Below are 11,210 nucleotides of genomic sequence, written 5' to 3' on the forward strand. Positions count from 1 at the left end.
CACACACACACACACACACACACACACACACACACACACACACACACACACACACACACACACAGACACACGCACACACACACATAAAAACAAACACACACATCCACCCACCCACCCACAAACAAATGCAACAGACATGCATGTATCTCAGACAAACATATACAGCCACTGCATTAATAAAACAGCTTTGCAATTTTTTAAAGCAGCGTGCTCTCTCTCCATCATCACTGGCCTTTTTCTCTGCTCACATGCCTAATGCATTCCTCTCTGTTTCTCCATTACTCTCTGCTTCTCTCTTTCTTCCTTTGACTCTCTCTCCTCCTCCATCTGCAGTTGCTCTGCAGTGCTGCTGATCTGCACATGTTACCATTTGACTCGTAGAAAGAATAAAGCCCTACAGTAGATTTTGTACTAGTCATACAGTCATGAACATACAGTCACACATGATCTCACACACTGCAGAGCCGCGTTGCATTTATTATCTGCTTTATTGAAGCCTATGCATGTTAAAGAAATGAGCAGCTTACCTCTGGCTCTGTGTCTGCTCTTCTGTTCCAGTGTTGCTGGATATGTCGTGTATAGAAGGCTGCCTTACTGATGTTTTACTGCGACTCTTCCTCTAGCTACCGCCCCAGTCTCTCCCTCTCTCTCTCTTCTACACATATACAGAACAAACCCCCTCCCCTGCACATCGTCTCCCTCCTCCTACCTCCTCTTTTCTCTCCTCCAGCTAGTATCTCTCTCCCTGCTGTTCTCATGTCACCAGAGACAGAAGCAGGTGGGCGTTGTATCCCCCACCACCCCACAGATAATTGCGTTCACTTGAACAGCTCAGAAAAAGAGCAGAGTCGCTCCCATCCCCCCTCACACTCTTCATGGGAGCTTATTTATATATGTGTGTGTAGCCTATCTGAGTTTTATGCTCCTTTGTTCTGCTGTGCATTGGTGGATTAAACCAGGTGGATTAAATCGGCATTGCATATATGAGCAAGTGAAAGAACAAAGCGAAAATATCAATCTATTTGAAGTGGGATAATTATAACAGCAAAAAACAAACTTTAACTTGATACAAAAGTTCAGATGTCATTGCTTTCATTGAAGCACACTGGATGCTCTTTGGAACATTCCCTACAAGGCAATGCAATAATGAGAATGTAAAAGACGCAGGTGCAGAATACAAAGCACATATATACCAATAGAGTTGAGATAAAGATGACTTATTTAAAGCTTACGTCTGTTTAGGCTTTTCATTGCAGGGAGCGTGAACCATTTTAAACTAATCAGAGGCTTATAGGTTTAAGCCTTTTGTGTGCATGTGTTTTTGATATGGCCATGTGGTCCTCTGCAACACTATCTTGCATATGGATAATTATGCTCATTCTTCAGTCAGAGCTCATCATCCTGGTTGTAGGGGTCATTATAGGGTTGATAAGGCTGTTTTTGGGACCTCTGTTTAATTTATGCAGAAACATCTGTTACCAAGAATCTGACTGTGAGGAAAAGATTTACAAGTGTCCCTCTGTCACCGCACGCACGCGCGCACACACACACACACACACACACACACACAGGGAATGAAAGGTCACATCTTTATATGTAAATAACCTGTTTCCTAGCTAGACCTGACAAGACTGTTACAACTTGTAGATTCTGTGTTCTAAATGGGACACAACCTTAACTTTAAGCTTACAATCAAGCAGTTATTAGCTGTCTTTGTTATAAGTGACTGTGCCATATAGGCTACAGGATGAAATGACCTATTAATAATTGTATCAAAAGCAATAATTCATACTATGCATGTAAAAAAACGTAATTTAACCTTCTTTATGAATAATTAACGTTATTTTTTTACAGATTTTCCACGTACATGGTAAAAAAATACGAAATTGTATAGTTTTTTTCCCAGATTTTTCATGTATTTATTAACGCACATTTACTGGAAACGGGGAAAACCTGTTATTTCACGATATATTTCTGGCACCTCAGCTTTTTTTCAGGATTTTTTTACGAAGGGTAATAATTTAAATACATTTGTATTTAAAAATGTCATTAAACACAGACAATTTAACAATACATTTCTAGAAAACAAACAGAAACAGAATAGTTAAATCAATAAATTAATCAATGAATGAATACAACATATGTAGATCTGCCTATGGGCTGGATGCAAAGCTTAAACCCTGACCTGACTGATAAATAGATGTCTTAATATTGTGTGTAATTTAAGAAAGAAAGAAAGAAAGAAAGAAAGAAAGAAAGAAAGAAAGAAAGAAAGAAAGAAAGAAAGAAAGAAAGAAAGAAAGAAAGAAAGAAAGAAAGAAAGAAAGAAAGAGCAAGTGCATACACACAAAAAACATACACTTAATAAATAATAAATGTAAAACAACTATATATTTGGTTTATTTCCTTTCAGTATACAGAAGATGATCACTTTGTTCCAAAAGAGCATTTTTTTAACAAAAGCCTGTACATACAGAAAACAGCCCAGTAAAACATAAATTAGTAAATGTGAACCAATAAACAATGAGTTTTGATTTGAATAAATATAATGATTGGCACAACTACAAAAGGAGGCCTCTTTAAAAGCTCCTCTTTATTGCATAAATCTCCTATTCAAATAACAACATCACATTCAGACACAGAGATTTTATGTTGACATGCATCTCCCTGATATAAAACAATTCTTTGGAGCTTTCAGCCAATTATTCAAAACTGAGAGTTTAAGACCTTTCTGGTAGACATCATCTCAAAAGGTAGAGACATAAACACACACACACGTCTGGTTTATTATCTCCGCGGGGACAGTACATAGGCGTGATGTTTTTTATACTGTACAAACTGTATATTCTATCCCTAACCCTAAACCTAAAGATCATAGAAAACTTTTTGCACTTTTAGATTTTTAAAAAATATTGTTCTGTACAATTTATAAGCTTTTTTGCCCATGGGGCACCTCAATTTTGGTCCCCACGGTGACACGAGTCCCCATGTGTTGGTGTGCGTTCAAGTTTAGGTCCCCACTGGGATATAAAAATATGAACACACACACACACACACACACACACACACACACACACACACACAAACATACATACATAATATATTTGATATCACTGTGTGAAGAAACATGCTCACGCTACAAAGTAACGTTTAGACGGTGGCAGAACGTCACTCTACTGTACACCTATCCAAGGTTAGCTAGATAAATTACATTTGTTGAAATTCTTCATAAGAACGTGTCTTCGGTTGTAAACTTCAAATGTGTCTCAACACTTTATCCTTCATACCAAAGCATTTTCTCTAGAAGTAACATTTGCGAGAAGTCTGAACGAAAATGACAGGTGCGTTAACAAAACATTCAATATGAAACTAAAGAAAAACGTCAACATGTTCACTGCTCTCATTAGCTTAATGAGAACACCTCAGTAAATGCATGCTGTGTAAAAGTATACCCAATCATTAATGCACTTGTAGGAAGCGAGCATTTTATCCTGGGTGAGAGATATTTAAAAATAAAAAAATCTGCTGCTGAATGTTGACAATTTAAATTTAAAACATGAAGAGTTCTACATTTTGATCCAAGGCATGTTATAATGTTGCTCTATTGCACTTTTTATTCTTATTCCCTTTACACGCTTCCACCTGTGCATTATACACCTGTACCCAAGCCTTCCATCTTTCCTCATGTGGTTCTCCTCTCCTCTCCGTCCAGGTAGTAGGGGTTTTCCTGACCCACCAAGTACGAGTACCGTGAGGGGTTTTTCCCTTTAAAGGTCCTCATGCCATCCGTTGTGAGATCATATGAGCCCGTCTGCAGGAGAGGTGACACTCCGTATTATCCACATGCAGGTAAACATGCATGTGAACAACACAACAAAACAACACAACCCCTTCACACTCCCATCCAAATACTCTTTAAATACCAGCATGCAGGAAATTCTCAATTACTTACCCTCATAAATAAACTGGTTATATTCACAAGCAAAGCTCACGACGGCATATAGACCTTGTTGATCTTGCTTGAGCAAACATCAAAATCTAAGCACTTGAGAATCGTACACTCACAAAGTGTAAAGATAAATACTGAAGGAATATTCTGGATAAAATACAATCTAAGCTTTATCCGATCTGTGACACAAGTTTACGCTCATAATAATTTGAGTTTGTTCTCACCAAAGCAAGCATTGGCTTCAGTAGTATCATGTAACACCACATGAATTCTTATGCTCATGCAAACCTGTGTACAGGATTTTCAGGTTTACTGTTGTTGATGGATGTCACGACAACGTGTCAACTACTGTATGTAATACTCTAATTGTTTTAAGTGACCTGACCATCCCAACACAGCAACACTGATGGACAACAATGACATACAGTATTTTAGGCCAACAGACGATATGTAAAACCTTTCTGAAAAACGAGGCGAGGGTAGTGTCATAGAAATGAAGTTGCATTTATCCTGGAATATTCCTTCGAAAGGCAAAATGAGCTTGAAAAGCGCACACCAGCACACACGCTACCGACACAGTTTTTCATCATTGGGAGGGTTAGAGGGAACAGGGTGGTGACTTACCTTTCCTCTAATCTTCTACAGTCATAGAACATGATGTGAGGGGGAATCATGCAAGACCAAGCATACGGGATATCACATACACAACATGACAAAAACATGCACAAACACACATACACATACACACAAATAGGTTTGTTTAAGAACTAGCTGATCACAAAACTCTATTATACCAAGCTGTGTCTTACAACCTTGACAAAAAATCTGTAGAGGGTACCTCAGTTTTCCAAGTATTAGATTGATAGCTCACCCAAAAATCTCAATTCTGTTATCTTTTACTTACCCTCTTGTCATTTTAAACCTGTATGACTTTCTTTCATCTACAAAACACAAAAGAAGATATTTTGAAGAATGATGGTAAACGAACAACAGTAGTAGCCGTTGACTTGCATTGGTTTTGTATCTGTACAATAGAAGTCAATGGGTACCGCCATTGTTTAACTTTCTCGAAATATCTTGTTTTGTGTTCTGCAGAAGAAAGAAAGTCATACATGTTTGAAATGACAAGAGGGTAAGTAAATTTACATTTTTGGGTGAACTATCATTTTAGGCTCTATTGATCTTCCTTGACTTCATGTTAACTGCAAACTGCAGTTGTTATATTACTGTAATACAATACCTATTTTGTGTGTGGCCGTAGTAGGACAGCATCTCAGACTTAAAGTCCATTATTTAAGTAATACTTGGAAGAAAATTATATTAATCTGATCTTTGGTTAAAATAGGAATATGTCAGAAGTCAGCTTGGCAGGCAGAGTACAGATTCGATAATGGACTTAGTTTTGATTTTAAAAAAGCATTAGTATCTGTTAGTGTGATGAATTTACTGTTGTGACACTGTTATTGGTGTTAGTATGAGACAAGATATATGTAGAGTTTTAGAACTATACAGACCTCTAATTTACAGTGGGCTAATTTTATTTAGATTTAAGATTATTGAATAACAAGAGAATAATATTAGCATTGTTATATTCACAAAGCTTACAGAGGCATACATACATAGTTGATCTTGCTTGAGCAAATCAAAATCTTTATCAGAAAATACTAGTAAGCACTTCAGGATAGCAAAGTCACAGAGTGAAAAGATTCAGTAATACTGAAGTTTGTCCCTCACCAAAAGGCGCATTTTAGATTTTAATGGAAGCCTCTTTTTAAGATTATCAAAATAATAATAATCATAACATTATTAATAATAATAATAATAATAAACAAGCTTAAATTTATTTAAAAATAATTAAATTATTAACCCACTGTAAATTAAAAATAAATGTATCTGCTATGTGAACTAATGGTTAATTTATGCAGATTGGCATACTGGAGGCGAAGCACTCACCAATCCGTTGCTATTTCTTTTCCTGCCCGCCCCCTCTGTCATCTCCAGAGAGATGTCACCGGCATTATTGCTGGAACTGGAAGCCAGAGTGGCACGAGGAATAGGGGCGATACCCTGCGAGGACCACGTGGACTGGCCTGGATTCTCAATAGGATATGGGGTGCTGTAAAAACTGTCCCGAGACTTCCCCCTTCTGGTAACACAACCACACACAGTCATCAGGTGGGACCTCTGGACAGGTCAGCTGACCAGCAGTCTCAGCTGACACGAACCCCTGACCACACTGATCAGCCGATGCATATTGCAAACAAAAAGTGCTGACTGAAATGACCAGTTCCGGTCTGATTGGCTGGTTTCATGCATGAGTACTGTAAGTTGAACACTCACCTATGAGTCACACAGATGTAGATGAGAACAGCCAAAATGACAATGAGCAGAATTCCCCCTAAGACACACGCCACTACCACTAGAGCCAACAGAGAGGCTAGACAGAGAGACAAAGATCATTACACAAATATGATCACATGCATGTCTACATGCTCAGTTATTCAATACAAGCAGATCCAATGTAATGAATGGATTGAAATGACTGCTTCAATAGTAAATGAATGAAAAAAGGAATTCTTACAGTCATTACAGTTGAATCCAGAATAGCCAAACGGACATCTAAAAAAGGTAAATAAATGCAAAAGCTTTGCACGAAAACTGTGATTGACCCAATATTGCCATGACACAAGGGGGCAGTAGTTTCTATTACACATGTCATACATTCAACCACTGAATTTCTGTCACCCTCTGTGTACACATTTCATCCGTAAGACAAACACACAAAGTTTACATAGATATTTGAGAGGTGATGTACATTAATAAAAAATAAAAAGGTACTCACGGAACACAGCTCCCTTCTTCCGCTTTCTGGCCACTGGGGCAGACTATGAAAGGAATAAAGTGAGAGAGAAAAAGAAAAAAGCTTGAGCAAACTTCATTACTGGAGCTCACTTAGATTTACATTCTTATGCATTTCTTACATCATGTAAAATAGGCAATACAAAGGTAAACACAATTGATTATATGCCCCCCAAACTGCACTTCATCCCTGTTTCTTTACTGCAAACACAGTCACTCACCTACACAACTCATGCTCTGGTAAGGATTGGGTACATAGGCAGGTCTGCAGGGACAGTTGACAAGACCATCGTTCATGCCACAAACTGTAGAGATGTCATCACAAGGAGCAGGTAACTGCGCACACAGGCTGGTTGCTATCAAAAGGGGAAAAGGAATATCTTAATTCCTTTAACTGGCCACCATTTTAGTCTCTTTTTACCTATCACTGTAAAAAAAACTGTAATTTTACAGAATTTTACTGTTTTAATTCTACACAGTTTTCACATATTTTTAAGTTGATATGTAAAATAACAGGAAAACCATGTAATTTATACTTTACAAACAATGTTACTTTACATTTTCTTATAGTGCCCCAGCTGCCAAATATTACCGCTTTTTTTTACAGGATTTTGTTGGTAAATAGATGATAAAATAGTATAAGATAGTATAAGCATGTCAAGCTGCAGAAAACTGTTATCATCTAAAGCAGGGGGTTTAAACTTTTTTGTCAGCTGAACCCATTTGACTTGAAGTAACCCTGATATTTTAAATAAGTATTTAAATAATTGAATAGCACATTTGCATGTTTAACTTTAATTTAACTTTAATTTTAAAATTGTATTTATACAATAAAGGCATGTGCAGACAAATGATGTAATGAAATATTAGGGTGACATGCCAGACGCCGCATGGTGCAGCCGGTCGGTGTCTGTACTGTTATAGAAAACAATATGTTAGAATTTTAGAAATATGGCGTGCAGCGCGGCCGGTGTGCGACCCCCTTTCTTTACAATTACATTTTTTTATGTAATGAAAACAACTTCTAATATTGGCATAGACAAACAGTATAACAACTCACAAACCCCCTGCAATTCTCTCACAAACCGCCAGGGGTTTGCAAACCCTGTTTGGGGAACCCTGATCTGAAGAATATCACAATAACAATATATAGACCACTTTGGAAAAATATAAGCAATGCTGATCCAACGCTGGTCCAGATAAACTTCCTGTTTCAGTTTTTTAACACTACACAAACGTTTGAACAAAATACAACTAAAAGAACATTAATTACTGGATAAAAAATGTTAAACAAATATCTTTAAGATTCAACTTTTTATGTAAGATTTAAAAATAAAATAAATTGAAAACCCTCACCACAGTCCTAAACAAACACCTATACTACCTACATTTTGCAATGAGTACTGTATCAGGTTGTTAAAAGCATATTGGCATCTTTAGGGTTATAAATAGGGCTAGAAATACTAAAACATCATGCAAAATAAATGTTCTACTCAACATCTGCTGTAAAGATCTGTTAGTTCATCTGTTCACAATTGGATTGATAATGAGAATGAGAGGTCATGTGTTACTCACCAGTGTAATTAGCATTAGCAAGAATGCCACAGGATTGTGAAACGCAATTTTTTATAGCTTCCTCTATAGTCCGGTCAAATGTTTTCTGGGTAACTGGAGAATTAACTTCAAAAAAACTGTTTACTGTAGCTATTACACTGCCGTTCCTGGAAATATTTACACAGAGATTAGTAACTGGCAACTATAATAAACATTTAGAAAGCTTTATTCAAGTACAGTTGGAAGAGCTACTTACGCTAACTTAAGAACCACACTATTAATGTAGCTTGACTGGTTACGCATTGCCGTATTTACCTAGGAGAAAAGAGGAGGAGAGCATGATGACATAGAGTAATAGAAAATGAAGGATATTGATCCAGGATATGGATTTGTTTTTGGAAGTGAAACTATTTACTCAAAGGCAGCTCAATGAGTCTTTATTCACATGAATGTTTAACTATTAAAGCCAATATACTGCCAAGACAATATAAACAAATTGCCTATATTATTGTATACAGAACATAAAAATATTAGAAATGTACTCAACTCATATTGTACTTTATGTTAATTTATGTTAGTTTTGAGCATACAAATTTGTGACCTACCGCAGAGATGATCTCCTTTGCAATTTCCTTAAATTCTGTGGATTGGGGATTATCCATATTTGTGACAAAAGTGCGATTCATGCGCAGCATACTAGGGAAGGTTTTGGCTGCAAATAAACAGGTTGTGGGAACAGTTTGATGTTAAAGCAAAACAATTCTTACTATAAGACTCTTTTTCCATGTAGAAGAACCATTCACCCAAAAATGAAAAGATATATTACACTCAAATCAAAACACTGGTCAACACAATCTCATGCCAAATTATTTTACGATGTAGCTAATTTTGGTTAAATTCATAAGATCTCATGCGTACATTTTAGTATGATAGCAAATGATATGCTTTCATGCCAGTGATGTTGGGGTTAGGGGCAAGGCTTCAGTATTGCTTTTTACAAATTCATATGAATAAGCCACCTCGAATTCCCGTGAGTTTTTTTTTAACAAGATTTGTTAACCAATCTTTGTAAGCATAAGAGTTTAACTCAATGGTCTCAAACTCAATTTCTGGAGGGCCACAGCTCTGCTCATCAAACACACCTGATCCAGCTAATCAAGAGGCTTGTTTGACCTCATGTGGAGCCACAAGAACCGACAGGCGGATGACATCAATGTACTGCTAGAGCAATTTGAAAGCAAACTCCTTATGATTTTTTTGAATTTCTCTCATGGTACTTTGAAGTCATCAGCCTGTCGATTCTTGCGGCGCGGCATGAAGTCATCGTCTTTGGGATTACTAGAAACTTCCAAGCAGGTGTGGGTTGGAGCAAAACACTGCAGAGCTTTGGCCCTCCCCAAAACCGAGTTTGAGACAACTGGTTTAATTGGTTATACCAGTGAAAAGAAATAAAATTCGGAATACTAATGAGCCTCATATGTGGTCTTATGTGAGTGAGAGAAAATGTGACGGACGGGCATTACATTTGACACTTACTTACAACACAAGCACCATTATCAAACAAGGTTCCTGCCAAACACTGACAGGCGGAATTCACACAGACACTGAGTGCTGGACATGGCACTGCAGGACAAGTAGCTAGAAGGAAAGAAAAGAAGGTATAAAAGGCACTTGTGAGGACCCTCACTACATGAACAGACAAATAAACACACACACGCACACACACACACGCACACACACACGCACGCACGCACTCACACACGCACGCACGCACGCGCACGCACGCACGCACACACACACAGCACACTCATTCCAACACACCTTGTGGGGTTGTGGTGTTAGTTGGGTTAGTAGGTCCAGTAGTAGAATTGCCTGTGGTAGCATTTCCTGTTGTAGTGTTCCCTGGTGTAATTACAGGTGAAGTGGTAGTATTTCCTGTTGTAGCGTTTGCTGGTGTAGTGGTGTTCCCTGATGTAGTTATTATTGGTGTGGTAGCATTTACCAGTGTAGTGACAGCTGGTGTTTTAGTGTTTCCTGGTGTAGTTATGGGTGGTGTCGTAGCATTTCCTGTTGTAGTGACGAATGGTGTTGTAGTGTTTCCTGGTGTAGTTGTAAGTGGTGTGGTAGCATTTCCTGGTGTGGTTATAGGTGGTGTGGTACCATTTCCGAATGTAGTGAGGGGTTGTGTTGTATTGTTTCCTATAGTAGTTATGGGTGTTGTTGTAGTGTTTCCTTGTGTGGTTATGGGTGGTGTGGTAGCACTTCCTGGTGTAGTTATGTTTGCTGTAGTAGCATTTTCTGGTGTAGTTATGGGTGGCGTGGTAGCATTTCCTGCTGTGGCTATAGGTGGTGTGGTAGTATTTCCTGGTGTAGTTATGTTCGGTGTAGTAGCATTTCCTGAGGTAGTTATGGGTGGTGTGGTAGCATTACCTGGTGTGGTTATGGGTGGTGTGGTAGCATTTCCTGGTGTAGTTATTTGTGGTGTGGTAGCATTTCCTTGTGTAGTTATGTTCGGTGTGGTAGCATTTCCTTGTGTGGTTATGGGTAGTGTGGTAGCATTACCTGGTATAGTTATGGATGTTGTGGTAGCATTACCTGGTATAGTTATGGGTGTTGTGGTAGCATTTCCTGATGTGGTTATGGGTGGTGTAGTAGCATTTCCTGGTGTGGTTATGGGTGGTGCGGTAGCATTTCCTGGTGTAGTTATGTTCGGTGTGGTAGCATTTCCTAATGTGGTTATGGGTGGTGTAGTAGCATTTCCTGGTGTGGTTATGGATGGTGTAGTAGCATTTCCTGCTGTGGTTATGGGTGTTGTGGTAGCATTTCCTGATGTGGTTATGGGTGGTGT

At 38.2% G+C, this 11,210-nt stretch overlaps 2 protein-coding genes across 3 annotated transcripts in view; both read right to left on the reverse strand.

Moving 5' to 3' along the window:
* Window positions 1-791, reverse strand: part of mpp3a (MAGUK p55 scaffold protein 3a) — a 23,734-nt gene extending 22,943 nt beyond the window's left edge. The window contains exon 1 of one of the 2 annotated variants that reach the window (XM_057347099.1): window positions 528-791. The gene's annotated coding sequence lies outside the window, so the exon portion shown is untranslated. The remainder of the gene's footprint in view (window positions 1-527) is intronic. The other variant, XM_057347100.1, reaches the window with a different exon arrangement.
* A 1,783-nt stretch (window positions 792-2,574) lies between these two features.
* Window positions 2,575-11,210, reverse strand: part of si:ch211-198m17.1 (mucin-2) — a 21,930-nt gene continuing 13,294 nt past the window's right edge. Inside the window, exons 4-15 of the mRNA XM_057345503.1 lie at window positions 10,184-11,209; window positions 9,899-10,000; window positions 8,968-9,074; window positions 8,619-8,677; window positions 8,384-8,529; window positions 7,030-7,164; window positions 6,792-6,834; window positions 6,531-6,568; window positions 6,290-6,386; window positions 5,903-6,095; window positions 4,574-4,588; window positions 2,575-3,811 (exon numbers count right to left, since the gene is read on the reverse strand). Coding sequence (XP_057201486.1) covers window positions 3,683-3,811; window positions 4,574-4,588; window positions 5,903-6,095; window positions 6,290-6,386; window positions 6,531-6,568; window positions 6,792-6,834; window positions 7,030-7,164; window positions 8,384-8,529; window positions 8,619-8,677; window positions 8,968-9,074; window positions 9,899-10,000; window positions 10,184-11,209 — 2,090 coding nt within the window. The 3' untranslated portion in view covers window positions 2,575-3,682. The remainder of the gene's footprint in view (window positions 3,812-4,573; window positions 4,589-5,902; window positions 6,096-6,289; window positions 6,387-6,530; window positions 6,569-6,791; window positions 6,835-7,029; window positions 7,165-8,383; window positions 8,530-8,618; window positions 8,678-8,967; window positions 9,075-9,898; window positions 10,001-10,183; window position 11,210) is intronic.

The sequence above is a fragment of the Triplophysa rosa genome, linkage group LG11 (genome assembly GCF_024868665.1).
Source record: "Triplophysa rosa linkage group LG11, Trosa_1v2, whole genome shotgun sequence".
Lineage (NCBI taxonomy): Eukaryota > Metazoa > Chordata > Actinopteri > Cypriniformes > Nemacheilidae > Triplophysa > Triplophysa rosa.